Source organism: Anomaloglossus baeobatrachus, chromosome 9, assembly GCF_048569485.1.
Source record: "Anomaloglossus baeobatrachus isolate aAnoBae1 chromosome 9, aAnoBae1.hap1, whole genome shotgun sequence".
Classification (NCBI taxonomy): domain Eukaryota; kingdom Metazoa; phylum Chordata; class Amphibia; order Anura; family Aromobatidae; genus Anomaloglossus; species Anomaloglossus baeobatrachus.
In genome coordinates, this window is record NC_134361.1 from 84,571,728 (window position 1) to 84,595,516 (window position 23,789).

Genomic DNA, 23,789 nt, shown 5'->3' on the forward strand with positions numbered 1-23,789 from the left:
GTAGAGAGCGATGTTCTCGGTGTGCAGGGCACCGATACGCAGTTCGACCGGTCTGGTGACCCAGGAGATGGTATCAGAGAGGGGTCTCCCATCCACAGAGGCAATCACTAGGGGCTTCTCGAGTAGAGTAACAGGCAGCTGGTACTTGTCCACAGTGGCCTGCTGGATGAAATTGCCTGCTGCTCCAGAATCGAGGTATGCCTCAGCCGTGAAGCGCGTCTCTCCCGTTGACACTTGCACAGTCCACATAACCGGGTCTGAGAGAGTCCCAGCACCTAGGGTGGCCTCTCCTACCAACCCTAGGCTTTGGAGTTTCCCGGCCTTTCCGGACAGGAGCGTAGGAGGTGTGTGTCCTCTCCGCAGTAAAAGCAGAGACCCTTGGCAAGCCGCTCTGCTCGACGTTGTTCAGACTGTCGTACTCGGTCGATCTGCATGGGCTCGTGGACGGGAATCCCAGCTGTTGATGACTGAGAGACGGAGGGCTTCTGTGGGGGAGAAGAATGCCGTACCGGACGCCTCTCACGAGACAGCTCTTTGGAGCGCTCCTGAAAACGAAGGTCCACTCGAGTTGCTAGGGCAATCAGAGCATCTAGGGTGGAGGGCACGTCACGACCCGCCAACTCATCTTTGATGCGACTCGAGAGTCCTTCCCAGAAGGCGGCTGTTAGGGCCTCATTATTCCACCCGAGTTCTGAAGCCAAGGTGCGGAAACGGATGGCGTATTGGCCCACCGTCAGTGTTCCTTGACGTAGGCGGAGAAGGGATGAAGCAGACGCAGAGGCGCGTCCCGGCTCGTCAAAGGTGCTGCGAAAGGCCTGCAGGAACTCTTGAAGATCCTTGGTCATAGGGTCCTCCTTCTCCCACAAGGGATTCATCCACGCCAGTGCCTCGCCCTCTAGGTGAGACATGATGAAGGCGACCTTGGCTTGGTCGGAGGCAAACAAGTGTGGTAGCTGCGTGAAATGAAGGGAACATTGGTTTATGAAGCCCCTGCAGGTCTTGGGATCTCCGGCATAGCGAGGTGGTGAAGCCAAACGGAGTTGGGAAGCATTCGAAGAGGCTGCCACGGGTGCGGGAGTCGTGGATTGACTAGTGGAGGCCCGGAACGTTGAAGGCGTAACTGCCGCTTGTAACGTGTACAGGCGGGTGTCCACGGAAGTCATAAAGTTCAGCATGCGGGTCTGGACTTCACGCTGGCGTTGGAGTTCCTCTTGCAAGGCCGCTAGTGCTGCAGCGGGATCCATGGCCTGATCTTACTGTCAGGGCCAGGCGGTCGGGCAGACCCAGGAGGTGGATCCACTGGGCCGAACTCTAAGATGGTGGTAAGGAGTCCGGTAGCTGCAGCAGTATGGGCAGTAGAACAGTCCGTGCAAGTGAAGGTACCGAAGAAGTCCCTGGGACCACGGAGTCACGGATGGTAGTCCGGGTGACGTGGCTCAGGTTCGGAAGCCGAGATGATGTCAGGCGGGGTCCGGAACCTTTTGGAGCGAGATGACGGGTCACTGCAGGGATCCGAGATGGTACGGACTGTCAGATGGCAGACGGACAGCGTGCGGGGTTCGGGATTCAGCAGGCCCGGCTGGCAAGGCAGGATCAGCTCTAGAAGAGAGATACGTGAGTATGGCAAGACGACACAAGGAGACCTGACTCCTAGCTTGGAAAACACGAAGATCAGGCCCCGCCCCCTTGGACACTAACCCCCTTTATACCCTGTACCTGTTCAACCTCATTTCCTGTTAATGGACGCTGGCCCTTTAAGAAAGGGTCAGTGACCGCGCGCGCGCCCTAATGCGCATGCGCGCCGCCCGGGTGCCAGAAGCCAGGGAAGGAGGCTGAGAGGAGGACGCAGGGGAGCCAGCCAGCTCCTGGGAAGCCGTCGGGCGCCGGAATCGGGCACCAGGGGGCCTGGGAAGGACGGGCACCGGAGGCTGGAGAGCGGGGAGCGTGGCAGGTGAGCCGGGGAGCGGGGGTGAGGACCCGGGGAGCGTGACACTATCCACTTATCATCTACATTTTGTTTCTTTGAGTTCTTCCCGCTTTACTCTCTGCTATTGGAGTCATCATATTGTAGAAAGGCCAGACTCTTCAGTGCTCAGCTCACTGCTTAGAACTGAAGCTGGAGAAATATTATCCCAATCTTTCCTTCAAGTTTCCCCGCAGCATTTTGCCGCAATAGAGCAGATCAGATCCACATTATTACCAGGCCCCATAATACCAATTTTTTTGCAGCTCATAAATGCTATAGATTAATAGTAAATTAAAAATAGAATAGATGAATACCAGGTCTGAAATTAATATCTGCAGAAGCAAAGTAGAAAAAAAGACCAATTAAAATGATGGATGATTTGTGTCTGGAGCTTATTAGAAAATGATATTGCGGAACCTGCTGCTTTCTGTCCTGAGTGTTGGCAGAAACTGAGCCTCAAACTGACGATGCGGCACATCGAAGCTGATAGCCAAACAGATTTAAAGTAATGCGTATTGAATAGCAATAAAGAAATACATTAATAAAGCAACGTCATACCGCATTCTTGCCACACTGCTGATTTCAGATATTTTTCTCAAGGTCCAAACAGAAATGCAAATACTGCAGAAGTGGCTAGAAGGAGGTGAAGTTATTTATATGCAATGACCAATGAATTTTCCATTTCATGCCAGCAGAATCAGCTCTTTGCAGCTCTCGTGCACACATAGGTCTCTGAAGGACTCTCTTACATCACTTGTTTATATTTTTTCATTTAAAGGTTTATTTTCTATTTTTAAAAAAACCTACCACAAGGTCAACATTCTTTAAAGGAGGGTCCATTGAAAGCCAAACTTCTGATGTGTGGCTGTAACCTGCATATCCTGCTGATATAACATCACAGTATTAGTATAGCTGTCAGTAGAGGCAGGACAGCTCCTTAGTGGATGGATTTAGGGTCTGTTAAAGGGAACCAATCAGTATGATTTTCATAAATAAACCAAAGCTAGTGCTATACTGGCACTATCAGGATGATTCTCTACATACCATAGTTGTCAGCTCGGATGTTTAAGTTTTGAAATCAAGAAAGTAAAGTTTATAAAATTGGCAGCTTCTTGAGTGACAGCAGCTGAGGATCAGATACTATCTGGGGGGGGTTATTAATAATAATAATAATAATAATAGTTAATAATTTATATAGCGCTGTTAATTCCACAGCGCTTTACATACAATGGCAACACTGTCCCCATTGGGGCTCACAATCTAGGTTCCCTATGCGTATGTTTGTGGAGTGTGGGAGGAAACCAGAGAATCCGGAGGAAACCCATGCAAACACAGGGAGAACATACAAACTCCTTGCTGATGGTGTCCTTGGTGGGATTTGAACCCAGGACCCCAGAAAGACTGCAGTGGTAACCACTGAGCCACCGTGCCACCCAAATTCATACTTATCCCCTCCTCCTGTTAGAATTAGCATACGTATTATACCATCAATTCACTTTTTTACTTGCAGGACCTGTATGAGGACATACCCATGTGACCAGAAGAGGCGGGGCACAGCCAACAAAGCAACATTTTTCTGTTGGCTGAGGCACCGCCCCTTCTGGTCACATGGGTATGACCTCACACAGGTCCTGCAAGTGAAAAAGTGAATCGATGGTGTAATACTTATGCTAATTCTAACAGGGGGAAGGGAGAACTATGAATACCCCCCCCCCAGCTATTATCTGATCCTCAGCTGCTGTCACTCAAGAAGCTGCTGATTTTATAAACTTTACTTTCTTGGATTTCAGAGCCTAAACATCTGAGCTGACCATTAAAGGTATGTATAGAATCAGCTTGATAGTACCAGTATAGCACTGGCTTTAGGTTACATACGAAAATCCTGGTGATTAGTTTCCTGTAATTTCCCCCTTTTACTCTAAAACCTTCAGTCACTTAAATGGAATCTGTCAGCAGGTTTTTGTTACCTCATCTGAGAGCAGCATAATGTAGGAAAAGAGACCCTGATTTCAATGATGAATCACTTAGCTTACTGGGTGCAGCAAGATGTGACAAAATCAGAGTTCTTAGATGTAGAATGCCCACAGGACAGCTTTCTGTGTACATTGTATATTGACAGTGAGCTGCTTATCGGAAAAGGGTTGGGTCAGACCAGGGCTCAAGTGATCTATAATCTGGGCAGTGATAATCTCCTGTTGATTAAACATGAATTGTATTAAACAACAGCACACAGCGTAATAAGTGACAGATCCTTGAAATCTGTGTCTCAGCCCTTAATTCATGCTGTGCTCAGACTACATAGCAAACATCTGCTGAAAGATTCCCTTTAAAGTCTATCACAATGACAGATCTGCCTTGAATACTACTTTTGGAGTGTTTCATGTGATTTATTTGAGCTTCCCAGACTTCTTCCAATTTTCTGTACCTTTTCAGTGTTTGCTGTCAGCTAAATTCTTCCGAATTTCAGAATATTATACCTGGAACAGTTTATAAAGGAAGGGAAACTTGCTCAGTGCTGCTTCCTAATATAAGGGGATTTCGAAAAACAATATACCAGGTGGTATCCAATGGACAGAGTCTTACAAACAATGGGGGAAAAAGTTATAGAAATCTGTGTGACCACGATTCATCAAGACCTTGCACTGCACCACAAATATAACAATGAAAAACTAGAGCAAGATTTTTTCCGCAAAGTACCCCTTTCGCTACCCCGTTCCATCCCAGCCTTGACCAATCTTTACATTTTTGCTCAACACGTTGAGTTTTGCAACTTTTCAATATGCTTCACACCAGAATTCTGGCTTAATCACTTTGATCAATTGGAGCCTATTAAGTGTATAAGTCTTTATTGACTCAATACAGCCTGTAATGCTGGGTTTAATAATCGTGGAAAGCTAGAGTAACTTATTATTATAAAGTTATATAATTAGTTGCTCATTAGTGATTCAATGTATTCCAACAGTTATTGCAACTAAAGGTTGCGTGATTCAATTTGCAGGATGTGGTTATCGGCCACGTCAGTAATCTGTGGCATCTAGACTACTGGATGGGAGTCCTGAGAACTGCCTCCTATTTCCCACTTCTTGTAGGCCTTTGTAGTCTGTGCATACTTGGTGCAAGGTCATAACAGGACAGAAAATTCCAGGAACCAAGGCTTCAGACATCCACCTTTGTGATTGCATATTTTTATGGCTTGATAAAGGCACTGTGTGGCTGAAAAATCACATGTTTATCTTTTCTTGTGTACCAATAAAGTAATAAAAAGGAGAATGTCTGGTGCCATGGTTCCTTGATTTTTCTGCCCCTACCCTTCTGAACCAGTGGGTCTCATTTTGATTAGCTGGTCTTGCGCAACATAACTTGAAAATGTTCCAGCAAGATATGAAGCCAGGTGACCAAGCTGTCCCAACCTGGATTCTTCAAGCAATTACGTGGGCTCAGCATTCAGCAGTTAAACAGTTCTGTTATCCTTTATCTGGAACTGTGGATCCTAGGCTGAAATCCTGTAGAATGAATCTTCAAGCAGTTCTGTCCTCTTCCAGCTGGAACCATAGCTCCTAAAATGAGATTATGTAGAATTTATCCCTGGTGACAGAAGAAAGGCCCTTTTATACACTTCAGTTCTCTTATAGGATCCGTGGAGATGGCTGCTTTCTTATTGTTCGCTATTGAATCAGACTGCATAATTTTCCTCTGAACTATGTAATCAGAAGGGCTGAGGCAATCCACATTTACAGACAATAGGGCTCCAATCAATCTCACTGGAGACAGTGGCTAACTTTGCTTGGCTTAACAGACAAATGAACCTTACGTATGGCCTAATTAAGAACAGGTCACGCCCACATAAGTGGCAAAATGTTGAATATTCACACCAACTTTCTAACACTAGTTAATACTAGTTAATCCTTTGGTAACCCTCAGATTTCATGATGCCTGGTGCAGAATCTAGGCACCCAGTGGCAGAGACAGCAAAATGACTCAAAAACATATTTGAATCTTTACCATATTTGAACATATATTTTATCTCTGCCTCTACCGTTTTGCGCTTGTGCAGGCCATTACTTATTTTTATCATCCCCGTTTACCTTTTTTTGAAAACAGTGCTCAGTCCCGCGATAGTGCCTCTGCGCATGCGCGAGACTCCCGGAGCACTGCGGAAGATGAGGGCGGCGGCCTCATCTATGTAACTGAACACTGGGGGATGGCGAACAGCGGCAGGAGGGGGGATAACAGACGAAATACAGCCCGCCCCCGGGGCCAGCAAACCTCATTACCATAGCAAAAGGTAATATTTTATAAAGTTGTTATTTAGGTCTGAAAGGGGGCCAGTAGCAAGATGAACCTTTATAGAATGCAGCCCAGGAGCTGCAGAAGGGGATTCTTTTAGTTTAATAGCAAAAATTCTGGTGACAGGTTCCCTTTAATATCGAAAATTCTGGTGACAGGTTCCCTTTAAAGCACCACTCCAACGGTGCAATAAAAAAAACTCGCTGGAGTGGTGCTTTAACGATGTGAACTCAGTGCATGTAAATATAACCTAAATATTTGGCTGTAATATTTTAGAATTTAGATCCCCACTTTAATCTTTTACCCAGGCACCCAATTTATCTAAAACTAGCCTTGTACATACAGTTGGGAAGCCCAAATACACATCAGGTGGTCTTCAGGAAAATAGGCAAAATGATCCAGTTCTGCCAATTTATCTCTAATATGTAAGTGGGGTTTTTTTTTAAAAAAAAAAACAGCAATCAATAAAAGTGAATCTTTTGAAGAACGTATAATAAAAATGACACAGGTTAGGTTTTATTTAATTGACGGCTAAGTGGTAATGTATTCATCTGTCTCATATGCTTAACACTCAATAAATGGTTTACTCCTGAGTAAAATGCCGGCGTCTGCACAAGGTGTGAAAAGCTTTGACTAAGTAAGAGAAAGAGAGCTCCTGTGAACAGATCCTCCTCAATGTGTGATATCACGTCACATTTCCGCAGAGGTGCCAGCCACACTTTTTCCTACAAATTACTTTAACTTTGACATCTAAATAGTCCAAACACTGTATCACTTAAGCACACTGAAAGGCATTATATCAGTCTTTCAAAAAATAATTCATTTTGTAGTCAACTGATCATCATGAAGACCACAAGTAAGAGTTTAAACAATTTTGATTTCCATTGGACTCAATTTCTAAATAGGAAGAGTATAATGGGAAAAAGATAAACTTTCAAGGCAGTATGGCTGGGCAGAGGTGAGATTAAGATCCTGGACCCCCCAAAAAAATCTGAAATAGGGCACCAAGCTATCACATCTTTTATGTTACTGGTGTCTCCAAAAAGGGCAGAAGGACATTTTCAACCTCTTTAGGCTCCTAAACCTGTATGTAGTATTTGTATAGAGATGAATAAGTTGAGGTAAGATGTAATACAGTTCTTCCAGGTGCCAGTAGTGATGGTGGTGGATAATATGGCAATGTATTTCTTTTAACTCCTATCTATAGGATTAGTCCAATCATAACCAATGATCAGCTCTACACTGGATAACAGATTAGTGGTAGAGATACATGGGGCCCAACTTGAGGGATTCCCACTGATCAGCAGAACGGGGTTAAATTTTTTCTAGTTCTTTACCAGCCACAAGAGTAGGAGATGAATGAAGCAAAAGTAAAACTTATGCTCTGCAGTAAAGAAGATCAGATCACTTCCTGCAACCCTGATCCACGGTCCAGGTCTATTCTTTCTGGTCATGATCAGGAGCTGTGCGAAGCTCCTTTTTTTTGGAATCTTAAGCACCTTTAGCCAGGCCATCAAGGTGTCACCTGTTTAGTTCACAGTGTTTAGATGACATCACATTTGGCCAAAGAATCCAAGGCAATGTCAGGAACCCAGAAGTTCTGTAAAGTTGTGAAACTCCTGTCCATGGCCAAAAAGCACTGACCTGGACCAAGGACCAGGGTTGTGTGAAGTGGTCTACTCATCTCTACTTGGTAGCCTTATTCAAAGTCTATGACACTGTAGAAGATAGCAAAGCAATACTTGAACCTCCTTCTGGTAATGTTGTCCCATTTATCAATTAAGGACTTTCAATTTTAGAGGCAAAGTTCTACATAAAGGTCCATCGGTGATGTGTGCTGTCAAGGCTATAATTGGCTCCTACTATATATATATTTAAAAGATGTTAAAATCATTGCAGTGATTTTATGTATTGTGCATTTGATGAATCTATTCTAATTATTTTCTTTTTATACTTTCAGTTTGTGGCACAGCCAAATTGCCAGCAGTTACTGGCTACACTGTGGTACGATGGATTCCCAGGTTGGCGCCGGAAGCACTGGGTAGTGAAGCTGTTGACCTGCATCACCATTGGATTGCTTTTTCCTGTGCTTTCTATGGCATATTTAATCGCACCCAAGAGCAGGCTGGGACTGTTCATTAAAAAGCCATTCATCAAATTTATTTGCCACACAGCCTCCTATCTCACTTTCCTATTCTTCTTGCTTTTGGCATCACAGCACATAGTTAGGACTGACTTGCACATGCAAGGACCTCCCCCCACTGTGGTTGAGTGGATGATATTACCATGGGTTCTAGGTAAGTTCCACTACTTACATTTTGTATGTGAATATTGTAGGACTTGTATTTAACAGAAAAAGTGTTGAGAAACCTGACATTTGTTACAAGGAGTTCTACATATATATAATTAAAAAAAAAAATCTGCCTATGGTGGAATAACAAAATGTTGCACAACACTGGGTCACATTGTATATGACAATCTTCTAGGCAAGTATCCTAGAATGCATGGATTTACAATTACTCCAATCCGTAAATTTATAGAGGTTCTCTGAAATTAGATTGATAGGTTAAATTTGGGATAGGCCATCAATGTTCAATTTATGACGGTCCAACAAATGTGACACCATCAATCAGTACAATAAAAGCCATGGTGTCTCTGCAAGCACTGTGCCCAGGTTGTCCTCTTATAGAGGCTCGTCTTCATATTTGGTCTTTGAAGTAACATACAGAAGCACCACAGCTTCTTCAATATGCTGGTCAGCACGTTCTCAGAGGTAGGAGTCCAAATGATGAAATATCGATTGCTGTCTTATTAATAGGTCATAAATATTATAGGTGTAGAGATCCATTGAAATTTTCTCAAATATTTGCCTGAATGCCTATTCTGTCTCACGGATATGTAGGACATCATGGCACCTGAATAGACCGTTTTCTTCCTGGGTTATCCATATTACCGCATTCACGTTCATATCGGTTCCTCAGATAGTTTAACTCAGCCACAATCTCATTGCAAGAAGACTCCAGGAAAAGATGAATGTTTAACTGAAAATCTTGTATTGATGATAATGCAGCAGGTAAAAGGAGTGATTTTCTTAGAGAGCAGACAGCACGTGTTACATGTAAAATGGCTGATACGAAACACTACATGGAGAAGAAGGGCAGGGAATGCTGACATCACAGAACTACAGGAAGAGGAAGGGACAAAATACAAGGAAAGCCAAAGCTTCTGCCTAGGAACAGAAAGACAATACACGGCATTGGAAACATTGAATTATTCCCAAGTCATGGGCTATGACAATGCCCAAAGCTGATATAGACATTAGTCTGCTGTTTTCATCAAACTTTTTAACAAAAGCATTGTATTTAAATGGTAAAATAAATTGTGCTACTTGTATTTTTAATGATTTAATTGTCTTGCTGGGGAAACTTCTCAACTGAATCATTATTTCTCCAATTTATACACATCCGTCCAATGATCATTTTATTGGAAATATTTCTGATTTCAAATGTTAGCCCATTTATCATTGTTGACAAATACTAGATATCCATGGGAAGATTTATTGTTATACATGCTGAAGTCTGTGGGGAAGCCTTAAAAAAGTCTGAACTATTGTCAGGGCCAGGAGGACTGGTGGGCCCAGGAGGTGGATCCACTGGACCATGCACCCCACCGGAGGGCAGGGTACACGGCAGCCGGAGCACTGGCGTGGCAGGGACAGGTATAACCAGGTCACCAGGGTCACGGAGTTCTTTAGGACAATACAGGAAACAGGCACAGGTACCCGGTAGCAAAGACAAACAGTACTCCAGGTAACAGGACACAGCACAAGGGGACCTGAGCACCTAGCTCAAAAGACAAGCTTCAGGACACGTTGATCAGGCACCGCCCACATGGATAGGTCAGTCTTATATACCCAGCACAGCCTCATGTCATTTCCTGCTGCAGGTGTGCTGGGCCAATAAGACCAGGAGAGTGGGTGCGGCCCGGTCCTATACAGAACCATGTGGCTAAGGCTCAGAGTCAGACTCCTGAGACCAGGAACAGGACTCAGGGGAGCATGAGCGGGAGCGGCAGGCGTGACCGGCGGACATGTGAACTGGATCAGTGGGCAAGGAGCGGTGGTGCGCTGGCAAGGCTGGATCAGTGGGTACGGAGCGGTGGTGTGATGCAGGTGCGACTGGATCAGTGGGTACGGAGCGGTGGTGCGATGCAGGTACGACTGGATCAGTGGGTATGGAGCGGTGGTGCGATCCAGGAACCGGCTCAGTGGGTAAGGAGGGCTGCCGGGACACCGGGAGCGTGACAGTACCCCCCCTTGAAGCCCCCCTCCCCGAGGCCGGGACATGTAGGCGCGCCGAAGAGGGGCAGCAACGTACTTCCGGGACAACCAGGACCGGGCCTCAGGACCGCAATCCACCCAATCGACCAGGAAGGACTGTTTACCCCGGACCGTTTTCATGGCCATCATGTCCCGTATCGGAGAACCCAAGTCAGCGGCAACGGAGGCAACGGAAAGGGGAGGACAGTCAGAAGTAGGACTGGAGTCTTGGACGACCGGATCGGGCGTCTCGGACCGGGTACAGGACAGTGTCTCATCCTCAGTAGCCGGTGGCATCAAAGTCTCAATAGCCAGGGACGGTGGAACGACGCTAGACTGTGTCGTCTCTTCAGGACCCGGTGGTACCAAAGGCTCAAGTACCAGGAGCTGTGGTACAACACTGGACTGCGTCGTTTCGTCTTCTTCTTGCGACATGACAGGTTCAGGTGCCAGGGGCTGAGGAACGGGCTGTAGACAGTTATCATGGCACAAGGGACTCCAGCGAGTGATTGCGCCAGAGCGCCAACTGATGTCAGGGTCATGGAGTTGTAGCCAGGGCAGACCCAGCAGGAGCTCAGGAGCCATTCTTGGGATGACCTAGAAGGCAATGGTCTCTGTATGCGAAATGCCAACCTGGAGTCTCACGGGTTCAGTGGTATACCGGACAGGTTCGTATAGTGGTTTACCATCCACGGAGGCGAACCAGAGGGGCTTGGCAAGCGGGATCACCGGTACCTGGTATCGGTTCACTGCAGACTGGTGTATGAAATTACCCGCTGCCCCAGAATTAATGTGGGCCTCTGCTGTGAACCTGATCTTCTCCGTCGTCACCTGGACAGTCTGCGTAACTGGAACGGAGGGGATTCCGGTGCCAAGGGTGGCGGTTCCCACCATCCCTTGGACTCGGGGTCTTCCTGGTCTCTCAGGGCATGAGCGGAGCAGATGTGAACCGCTTCCACAATAGAAACGCAGGCCCTGGGCGAGTCGCTCTGCACGGCGTTGCTCAGCTTGGCTCAGTCGGTCAATTTGCATTGGTTCAGGAGTAGAATCGCAGAACGGCAGTGGCGGGGGAACGGTAGACCTCTGCGGAACAGAGATGTGACGGATTGGTCGCTTTTCCCGGGATACTTCCTTGGTTCGCTCTTGGAAACGGAGGTCAATCCGGGTGGCTAGGGATATCAGAGCGTCCAAAGTACGGGGAACGTCACGACCGGCTAATTCGTCCTTAATGCGGCCCAACAGGCCCTCCCAAAAGGCCGCCGTCAATGCCTCATTGTTCCAGCCTAGTTCGGAGGCAAGCGTGCGGAACTGGATGGCGTACTGGCCCACCGTCAGGGTTCCTTGGTGGCGTAGCCGGAGGAGCGAGGAGGTAACCGCGGTAGTGCATCCCGGTTCATCAAAGGTACTTCGAAAAGCCTGAAGGAATTCCCGGATGTCGGTCGTCACCGGATCCTCGTTCTCCCACAACGGATTTATCCAGGCCAACGCCTCGCCATCCAGGTGGGACATCACAAAGGCTATCTTAGCTTGGTCGGAAGTGAAGAGGTGCAGGAGTAATTTGAAGTGCAGCGAGCACTGGTTCAAAAACCCCCGGCAGTTCTTGGGGTCCCCGGCATACCGAGGCGGAGCAGCGAGGTGAAGTTGCGAGGCCGCGGAGACAACGGGTTCGGATCCAGACACCGTTTGTTGCATGGACGGAGACGAGGCGGCGGTCTGTAACGTGTACAACCGGTGGTCCACAGACGTCAGGAACTTCAGTATGCGGTGTAAGGTGTCCCGCTGTTGCACCAGTTCCTGGCGTAGTTCAGCCAGCTCAGACGTTTGTGCTCCGGCGGAATCCATGGCCTGATCAATCTGTCAGGGCCAGGAGGACTGGTGGGCCCAGGAGGTGGATCCACTGGACCATGCACCCCACCGGAGGGCAGGGTACACGGCAGCCGGAGCACTGGCGTGGCAGGGACAGGTATAACCAGGTCACCAGGGTCACGGAGTTCTTTAGGACAATACAGGAAACAGGCACAGGTACCCGGTAGCAAAGACAAACAGTACTCCAGGTAACAGGACACAGCACAAGGGGACCTGAGCACCTAGCTCAAAAGACAAGCTTCAGGACACGTTGATCAGGCGCCGCCCACATGGATAGGTCAGTCTTATATACCCAGCACAGCCTCATGTCATTTCCTGCTGCAGGTGTGCTGGGCCAATAAGACCAGGAGAGTGGGCGCGGCCCGGTCCTATACAGAACCATGTGGCTAAGGCTCAGAGTCAGACTCCTGAGACCAGGAACAGGACTCAGGGGAGCATGAGCGGGAGCGGCAGGCGTGACCGGCGGACATGTGAACTGGATCAGTGGGCAAGGAGCGGTGGTGCGCTGGCGAGGCTGGATCAGTGGGTACGGAGCGGTGGTGTGATGCAGGTGCGACTGGATCAGTGGGTACGGAGTGGTGGTGCGATGCAGGTACGACTGGATCAGTGGGTATGGAGCGGTGGTGCGATCCAGGAACCGGCTCAGTGGTTAAGGAGGGCTGCCGGGACACCGGGAGCGTGACAACTATTAACATAACCAGATAATTGTTTGATGTGGGTCCAATACACTAGACCAAATTATTAAAAGAGTGTTTCAGGTTTCAGATAACTTCTTGTCTGGCTGCAGTTTGTATGAAAAAAATGAAAAAAAAATCGAGCTTTACTCACCTTCTCCAGGTCCAGCACCTAGTCTCTGCTGCTGCTGCCTCTAAAGGGGGTGTTACACACAGCGATATCGCTAGCGATATCGCTGGTGAAAGCACCCGCCCGCATCGTTTGTGCGTCACGGACAAATCGCTGCCCGTGGCGCACAAAATCGCTGGGAGCCGTCACACGTATTTACCTGCCTAGCGACGTCGCTGCTGCCGGCAAACCGCCTCCTTTCTAAGGGGGCGTTTTGTGCGGCGTCACATCGGCGTCACTAAGCGGCCGCCCAATAGAAGCGGAGGGGTGGAGATGAGCGGGACGTAACATCCCGCCCACCTCCTTCCTTCCGCATTGCCGGCGGCCGCAGGTAAACTGCAGTTTGTCATTCCCGGGGTGTCACATGTAGCGATGTGTGCTGCCTCGGGAACGACGAACAGCCTCCGTCCTCTAGAATCAGCGATTTTTAAAAAAGGAACGACCTGTCAACGATGGACGATAAGGTGAGTATTTTCCATCGTTAACGGCCGTTCCTTGCTTTCACACGCAACGACGTTGCTAACGATGCCAGATGTGCGTCACGGAATCCGTGACCCTGGCGATATATCGTTAGATCCGTCGTTGCGTGTAACTGGTCCTTAACATCTTTTAGTGTCTACTACACTGACAGTGCTGCAGCTAATCAGTGAGCTCAGCAGCTTCGAGCATCTCATGTTGTCAATTCAGCTTAGTTACAGACAAAAGTGTTGACACCCTTGAAATTGTTCCAGAAAATAAAGTATTTCTCCCAGAAATGTATTGCAATTACAGAAATTTTGTTTTATACATGGTTATTTTCTTTGTATGTAATGGAACACCCTAAGAACTTTTTGGCAGGTGTAACGGCACAAACTCCTTCCTCACTTTAACATCTCCCCTCTTTTTCTTCATGCCTGTCAAATAAATCTTAGTTGATGTAGAAACTTGGCACTCAATATCAATGTGAAGAGTGTTTTTTATTGTGAAGAACTTGTAGGACCAGCACAAGCACAGACGTTTTGGTCAAAGACCTTCATCAGTGTGCGTGCAGAGGGTCCTCAGAAAGTATAGAAACTTGGCCAAGTTGCAATATAAACCCAGAACTAAGAGCTCATCTGTGTGCATATTGCTAATCCCTGCCTAACCGTCCCTGTATCTAGTAGCATAGATAAAGAGATCTTTAGAAAAAGTATTTCTAAAGATCTTTTATGATGTGCTAATCAGCGGAGGGACTAGGCATGAGGGCATTACTTCCTGCACTCATTCCACCCTCTTAGCATGTTAGCCCGCCCACAGGGACCGGAAGTGGCAGGACACAGGTACGCGCATCACCGCTGGTGATGCTGCATTGAACAGCATGTTAGCACGCTCCTGTAATAATATAATATAAAATAATATAATATAGACTTGTACTTATTTTTTTTCCATGTTCAATTGTCTATTCTTGTATGGCCTCTGCACTATTGTGGTTTGTGTAGTCTTCACTGGGTTGTGTTCTAATATGAACACACCATTTTTTTTAAATGTATTCTTTTGCTGTTTTCTATTTTGATTATGTCACTATAGCTTTTGATTATATTCTGTGTTCTAATTGAATTGTATCATATAATTACCTGTGTTCTATTGGAATTATGTCATAAAATTACCTGTGTTCTTAATATGAGCTGTATTTCGTTGTGATGATGCCACAGTAAAGCAAAGTATACCTGTATTTTTCAACAATTTTTTTTAACGTTATGATATCATTTTAATATTTGGCTTTATCAAAAGTTGCCAATCTGTTTTCTTAAAAAAATCTGAAGTACTCCAAGTGCCATGTAATATGTTATTTCCCAGATACGCGAAACGCGCGTCCCTCAGGCTTGGTGTGAATCCCCTCCACCTCTGGGTACTGGTATATATATATATGAGTGTTATCTGACTTGTTATATATGTGCTGCAAAAATTGTTGTGTGATCCACTAGGATATGTATAGCACTTTATATGGGAGAGTGTGCAATGTTTATGTAATCCCCCTGCTTTTGTAGTAACAGTGATTGTATTGCACATGACACTTTATTCCCTGTATCCTTTGTGGACATGTATTTTCTTACAGCAATAATGTGACTTAATTACCTATATACTGAATACCTGGATACCCTTTTTGACCCCTGTGTCCTACATGCATTTTAAGAGTGTCATAATATATATGGTATTTGCCAGTTAATAAAATATTCATTGTTATCCCTTAAACAACAATTCTTTGTTTTATGCTAATGAATACGCAGCGTCACAGGATGATCTCACTCACCTCTCCGCCGTCATCGCGTCCGACAGGGGATTTCGGCTCAGTGCGCATGATCCCGGAGTTTCGGTCATGCGCACTACTTCAGTTTGAAGCCAGGACTCATACACTCAGCTTCATAGTGTGCATGACCCAAACTCAGGGGTCATGCGCACTGAACCGAAGTCCCCTGTCGGACTCGATGGCGGCGGAGAGGTGAGTGAGATCATCCTGTGACATTGCGTATTCATTAACATGTTAACACGCCCACAGGGATGTGCTAACATGCTAATGGGGGCGACTGGCCGAGGAACTAATGCCCAGGGGACTAGTCCCCACGCTCATTAGCATACTGTGAAAGATCTTTAGAAATACTTTTTCTAAAGATCCCTTAATCTATGCTAGTGTATACAGGGACGGTTAGGCAGGGATTAGCAATATGCACCCAGAACTGCTCATCGTTCTGGGTGCATATTGCACCTCACAGGTTCACTTTAAACCTTTGTTAGCGACATCAACTGGGTTTGCAACACTGTTTTTGTTGTTTCACTGGTTGTTTCATCAGGTTGATGTCACAATAACGGACAGTATGTCTGTATTTTTAGTTGTGTTCTGATGATGTCACTTTTGTGCAGACAATTTCTGTTGTGATGATTTCACCATACTGCTTGTATACATTTCTATGTTTTTTGGTGTCATTATAAACCAATGTTTGCTCTTGTGTCTAAGTTTATTTTGTACTAGCTGTAGTGCCCGGCATTGCCCGGGATAGTAGCTGTTTCTCTGTCTCTCTCCCAGTCTCTATCTGTGTGTTGCTGTCTGTCTGTCTCTCTGTCTGTGTCTTTCTTTGTCTGTCTCTGTATATGTCTCTGTCTGTTTCTATCTCTCTGTCTGTATTTGTATCAGTCTATCTGTCTCCATCTCTGTGTCTGTTTGTCTCTATCTCTGTGTCTGTCTCTATATGTGTGTCTGTCTGTCTCTTTGCCGGGCTGTCTCTTTTCCAGGGCTGTCTCTTTTCCAGGGCTTTCTCTTTCCAGGTCTGTCTCTTTTCCAGGGCTGTCTCTTTTCCAGTACTGTCTCTTTTCCAGAGCTGTCTCTTTTCCAGGGCTGTCTCTTTTCCAGGGCTGTCTCTTTCCAGGGCTGTTTCTTTCCAGGGCTGTCTCTTTCCAGGGTTGTCTCTTTGCCCGGCTGTCTCTTTGCCCGGCTGTCTCTTTCCAGGGCTGTCTCTTTCCAGGGCTGTCTCTTTTCCCGGCTGTCTCTTTGCCTGGGCTGTCTCCTTGCTGGGCTGTTTCTTTTCCGGGCTGTCTTTTTTCCAGGGCTGTCTCTTTTCCAGGGCTGTCTCTTTTCCAGGGCTGTCTCTTTGCCAGGCTGTCTCTTTTCCAGGGCTGTCTCTTTCAAGGGCTGTCTCTTTCCAGGGATTTCTCTTTCCAGGGCTGTCTCTTTGCCCAGCTGTCTCTTTGCCCGAGCTGTCTCTTTGCCGGGCTGTCTCTTTGCCGGGCTGTCTCTTTTCCAGGGCTGTCTCTTTCCAGGTCTGTCTCTTTCCTGGTCTGTCTCTTTGCCCGTCTGTCTCTATCCGTCTCCCCACCGATATCATATTACCTCACACATAAACTTGTTGCACTAACAGTTTATTTAGTTCCTATAGCAACCACTGACAGTTGCTATTAATAGCCTGTAGCCTGTATTCAGTTTAATGGAGGCAGGATTTTGGATAGTAACTGTAAAGCGTAGGGTTAAATGTTCCCGTCAAAACATAGTCTATGACATTCCCTGGGTCACATGGAGTGTCTGTGCCAAATTTCGTGATTGTAAATACGACAGTGCAAATTCCTTTAGCGGACATACTTACATACATACAGACATACATACATACACTCAGCTTTATATATTAGATTGATGACAATAGTCAGAGCATGGGATGTATTCTGTTGTGATAATGTCAGGATAATCTGATTATAATTTCATGAACTGCTCTGATGTGATAATGTCACAACAGTGTTTGCCTTTACATTTGGATTTTGTTTAATCTGTGTTTACATATTTTATTTTAAAAAAATTTTGGTTCAAACAAAACAAATTGTTCACACAGTAAAACTTAACAACAATTAGTCAAATTACAATCTAAAGTTAAATTAACATTCAATTTTTGAAATAGAAAAAGTGGAGCACGGGAAAGGGGGAAAACAAAAAAAAAAAGAGGGGGGGGGGGGAAAGTGAAAGGTTATATGATTAAAGAAAAAAAAAAAAAAAAAAAAAAAAAAAAAAAAGTAAACTAGAGTTATAGTAGAGTTTTGGCTGAAAATTTAAACTGAATCTCTTAACACATAAATTGCTAAACGTAACTATTAGAATAAAAAGACGGAGAATATAATTAAATCATTTTTACAGCTAGTAGCTACACTAACTCAAGGATTTAATATAATAAGATTGGGATTGAACTTCTTTGACCAAAGATTCCATCTCACCGAGTACTTATCATATAATCTATCTTTCAAAGCAAACTTAAATTCGTAAAGATTGTGAGAGGAAATTCTTTCTATTACTTCATGTATAGATGGAATATTAGTATTTCTCCAGTTGGCAGCGAGGAGATTTTTAATCACTTGTATGATATGACAGGTAATATGTCTATAATTTAAGTTAAGTTCATCTATCCCGATTGACAGCAGAACTAATTCCGCAGAGAGACTAATTTCAGATGAGGTTACATTATGGAGGAGAATTTCTGTATCTCTCCACAATTCCTTTAGTTTTGGACAACTCCAAAAAATATGACTGGTAGTACCTCTCTCTCCACATTCTCTCCAACACAAATCAGAATTTTGAGAAGAGAATCTATGTAGTTTTTGTGGGGTATAATACCACTCAACCAGAATCTTATAATAAGATTCTTGTATGGATATACAGGTAGACATCGAGTATGTATAGGTTAATGCAGATTTCCATTTGTTAGATTGAAATGTTGTATTCAATTGTTTTTCCCAAGATTCCATATATTTCAATTTCTTAAATGTATAGTCATCATTAAAAATTGAATATATGTTTCTGGTATTCCATAAACCTATGTTTAATGGGTTGTTTAGTAAGTCTATGATGATGGTGGGTAATTTTTTTGATAAAAGATGTGTTTCTTGCAGAAACTCCCATATACGAGTCCATTTATATTTCTCTGATATTGGTAGATTGTATTTTATAAGTAATATGTCAAAAGGAATAATATCTTTATTACTTACAATATCGTCAAGGAAAAGTATACCACATCTTTTCCAATTTAATAATTTAATTCTTGGTATCATCAGTTCCACAGTATCTATCGAGATGTTTTTTAAACTTGTCATCGAGACCTTTTGTGCTAATAAACAGTTTAGCAGAGTTCTCCAAGCTTTTATCTCTGCATTATTAGTTGGGTTTCTTGGCAATTTTTTATTTGTTCTAAGCAGATAAGCTAAGAGTAAGTCTTTTTTATTTTTATTCCAGGTGGTGGATTTTTCAAGAGACATCCAACTGTTGTCAAGGTTCTCTAATAGTGTAAACTGAGTTTGTTTTACTAGGTTGCTTAGGTAATAGGATTGTATATTAGGCACACCCAGGCCACCTTTCAGTTTGTGTTTAAATAGTATGGTTTTAGAGGTTCTAGGCTTTTTGCTTTGCCAGACAAACTTTTGTAATTGAGATTGAATTTTTCCTAACCACTTATTGGGGATATTAAGGGGTAAACATCTATAGGTATATAGAATTTTTGGCAAAATAATACTTTTGTATGATGATATTTTCCCAAACCATGAGGTCTTTTCTATTTTTAAAGCTTTCAGGACATTGTCCAGAGCAGCAAGAAGGTGTTTCATGTTAGAGGGTATAATTTTATTTAAATTATCAGAAAGCAATATACCTAAATAAGGTACACTACCTTCCCCCCAGGAATAGTTAAATTCTTTATTGATAGCATCTTTTAGGCTGTCATCTAAATTGAAACTAAGAATTTGTGACTTAAGTTTATTAATTTTGTAGTAGGAGATATTATTAAATTCCTGTAAGGCCTTTTCAATATTTCTTAGAGATTCTAACGGATCTGTGATTGATAAAATAATATCATCCGCATAAAGGGTCAGTTTATACTGTTTCCAATTAGTATTAATTCCCTTAATTCTATTTTCCATTCTAATATACTCTGCTAGAGGCTCCATAAGTAAGGCGAACAGAAGTGGCGATAGTGGGCAGCCCTGTCTTGTACCATTAGTAATAGGAAATTTTCTCGAAATATAATTATTAACGTAAATTTGAGCTGAGGGTTTGGAGTAAAGAAGGGATATGAGATTTTTAATTTGCCCTATGAATCCAAATTTTTCCAAAGTTGCATCCAAGTAGCCCCAATGGATTCTATCAAATGCCTTCTCTGCATCTAATGCAAGAAACAGAGAAGGAACTTTTTCTTTGTTAATATGGTCAATTAGATTGATCAGTTTTCTAGTAGCATCCGAAGCCTGTCTCTTTTTGATAAACCCAACTTGGTCCATATTAATTATTTCTGGGATTATAGTTTGGATTCTATTTGCAATTAATTTTGAAATAATTTTCGTGTCCGTATTTATAAGCGAAATTGGCCTATAGTTCGAAACGTCCATAGGATCTTTCTTTGATTTCAACAGCATAATTATATTTGCCCCTAACATTTCCTCGGGAATATCATTTGATGATAATATATAATTATTAAGATTGGTTAGGTGGGGTATTAAAATGTTTTGAAATGTTGTGTAATATTCATTATTTAGGCCATCGGGGCCAGGAGATTTTTCATTTTTTAAATTTTTAATAATGGTCTCTATTTCTTTATTTGTGATGGGCCTGTTCAGAACCTCTAAATCATTTTCTTCAATTTTAGGTAAATTAACTTTATCTAGAAAAGAATTAATTAACGATTGCGAAGGTTGCGTTTGTAAAGTACAGTCTTTTAGATTATATAAGTCATGGTAGTAGTCAGCGAATGCCTCTGCAATATCTTTTGGATGTTTGCATAGCTGACCATGCTTATTGTTTACAGCTATAATTCTGTTTCTAACTCTTTGCTGTTTTATCCTTGACATCATAAATTTAGTTGGCTTATTGTTTGAATGATACATATTAGTTTTACTGAAGTTTATAACTCTGTTATAATCCTCAATTAAACAGGATTTAAGCTTAATCCTCAATTCTAAGAGTTTAGATTCCAAGATGGTGTTAGGTTTTCTTATTTGTCTTTGCTCAAGATGTTTTATTTCTTCAGTTAGATTTTTTAACTTTTCTAAATTTTTCTTTCGTTCTCTTTTGCTTATTTGTATTAGAATACCTCTAATAAATGCTTTGTGAGCAGTCCACAAGGTATTTGTGGAAATATCATTGGTATTGTTATCTAAGAAAAAATGCTTTAAGGATGATTCTATCTCTTTCTTATACTCAAGATTTCTAAATATGTGAGAATTACATCTCCAAATTCTGTTGTTGTTAAAAGGGAATTTTTCAGTAATCTCAAAGAAAACTGGTGCGTGATCTGACCAAGATCTAACGCCAATTTCTATCGATGTAAATTTTTTAAGAGTATGTAGAGTGGATAAAATCAAGTCTATTCTAGAGTATGTTTTATGTGAATGTGAGTAGAAAGTGAATTCCTTGGAAGAAGTGTTGATACACCTGAAGATGTCCATTAGTTCTTCTTTATCTAACCATTTATCTAATGTTGGCTGGAGTATTCTAGTCTTAGATGTTGTATCTAATACACCATTAGGAATCATATTAAAGTCTCCAAACACCAATAGTTCTCCTTGTTGCTTTTCTCTTATCACAACAGACAATTTGTCTAAAAAAGGAAACTGATTTTTGTTTGGAGCGTACAAATTTACAAGAGTGTAGGTCACATCATTAATCTTGCAAATTAAAATAATGTATCTCCCATCCTTCCCTCTAATTTGTTCTATTAGTTCAAAAGAGACACTGTTTCTAATAAGAATTACCACGCCAGCTTTTTTCCTATCATTGCTAGACAAAAATAAATGCGGATAGTTTTTAAAATTAAGTTTGGGAATATTCTCTTTGGCAAATTTTGTTTCTTGTACGCCTACTACGTCCACATTGTTTTCCTGAATGAATTTCCATAGCCAGAATCTCCTTTGGGGTGAGTTCAATCCTTTAACATTGTAAGTAACAAATTTAAGTGTCATTAATAAGATGAAAAGCTGGGGTATAAACTCCGTACATGCATTTAGACACGGCTTGCAATCTGATTATTTTACAGCCAACTTTTTTGTAATCATATGTTCCTGTAGGGAGAAAAAAGGAGTTAAAAATAAAAATGTCATGGGTATCGTTGTACATAACCAATAACTTAAACGCTAAAAAATAACAGTAGGATTCAAAGTATTCTTGAACAGTAAATTACTAAAGGAGTGTATTGCTTCTTGGCTTGCAAGAGGCTACTCCTATGGGGGAAAGTCAACTGCAACTTCCTGACTATTAAGATCCTCTTTGTTGAACATCGAGTCGTAAAGTAGTCTATCACTAAGTCGGGTTTTTCTTCAATTCCTTTATGAAATTTAATCCATCTTCTACTGAACTGATGGGGATATTCTTGTTTTGATGAAAAATTAGCACTTTTGTTGGAAATCCCCATCTGTATTGGACTTTAAGTTCTCTCAGTGCCTGGGTAACTGCTGAAAATTTTTTCCTCTGAATTAAAGTCTCCTTTGAAAGGTCAGCAAATAACCTCAGTCTTTCGTAGGGAGAAGGTAAGGTTTTATTGACTTTTAAATAGTTGAATAGACCTTCTTTCACGTGGAAGAAGTGGACTCTTAAGATTGTGTCTCTTGGTACCTCTGTTGATAAGAATTTCGGTTTTGGTAGTCTGTGTGCCCTGTCAATTGTTAACTCTGCATCTGTAATTGTGGGTAAGGTAGCCTGAAGGATTTTTTTAATATAGGTCATCAGATCCTCTTGTTTAACACTCTCTGGAATCCCTCTGATCTTAAAATTATTCCTTCTATTCCGGTCCTCCAAATCCGCCATTTTTATTTTGAGATATTTGATCTGACTTTTCATGTCCAGTTGTTCTTTGGAAATTGCTTTGTTTTCTTTTGTTAATTCAGCTATGTCTGATTCGTTTTTTTCAACCCTTGCATTGAAATGTTCCATTGTCTGTTTTATTTCTGTAAACTCTTTATGCATATCCTTGTTAAGTTGAATTCTAAAGCTTGCAAATGATTTCTCAAAAAAACTCTGAAGTGTGTTTATATCCATGTTGTTTGGGTTATCTCTATTGATGAATCCAGTATCTAAAATTGAAGGTTCGGGAGAAGCACTGTTGTCCCATTTCATTCTTTGTTTGTCTGGGCTGTCGTTAGAGCAGGAAGAGTCTGTCTCGTAGTTCTGACCCTGTTGCAATATTGGGTTATCCCATTCAGAGTTTTTCATTTGCCTTTCACCTTTTCTTTTCTGTTTAGCTGGAAGATTGATTTCCATTTATATACGTCTCTTTCAAGGGTAGACTCTTTATTCTTTCTTGCTTGTTTGTTGTGACAATATAAGATTTTATAATCTGCGAGTCTTATTGGTCAGTAATTGAATCTCCAGAGCATAGCATATATAGTATAGTATAGCAATGCTTCAGCTAGTTATAACAGGTAAAAGATTGGTATAAATGATATGTATTTAAAAAAAAACCAAAAAAAAAACTGGTTTTCCTTTAAATAGGCATTAATGTAATTGTAATTCTCGTCCTCTGCAGATTATAAGAATAAAGACTCAGACATATAAGTGTCCTTTTAAATTTAATAGTATACACAGTCCGCTGTATTGAAAGCAATGTGATTTCTGAATTGAGAGAAAGCAGCTTTGTTAGAAATCCTGTATGAAGGCTCTGATTAGATGGTTACACTTCACCTCTCTCTGTAGTGTAGTCGTGGTTACGCTATTTGGGTAATGACTAGTAATGCAAAGATCACTAATAAAGTATTTTATAAGTTGTAGACTTCTTCAGAAACAGGAGCAGTGTGTACAGGGCAGATCCGCAAGGTAGAACAAAAGGCTGAATGTTTTCATTAGCCAGGTGAATTGCTTAGTAAGAGTATTTACTATTTATTTCATAGATATTAGGCGCTTTATAATTTCATTTATTTTACTGACAGGAATGAATCCAAAATGGCCGCCAACCTCTCACACAGCTTCGGTTGCCATATCAACTAAATGATTACTCATGGTATCTGTGCCATTGTATGCTGTAAAATTTAGTTTTATTTAATAAA

At 42.7% G+C, this 23,789-nt stretch overlaps 1 protein-coding gene across 1 annotated transcript in view; it reads left to right on the plus strand.

The window, feature by feature from the left end:
• LOC142251236 (short transient receptor potential channel 5-like) overlaps positions 1-23,789 on the plus strand; it is a 576,680-nt gene that overhangs the window by 415,405 nt on the left and 137,486 nt on the right. The window contains exon 4 of the mRNA XM_075323853.1: positions 8,214-8,550. Coding sequence (XP_075179968.1) covers positions 8,214-8,550 — 337 coding nt within the window. The remainder of the gene's footprint in view (positions 1-8,213; positions 8,551-23,789) is intronic.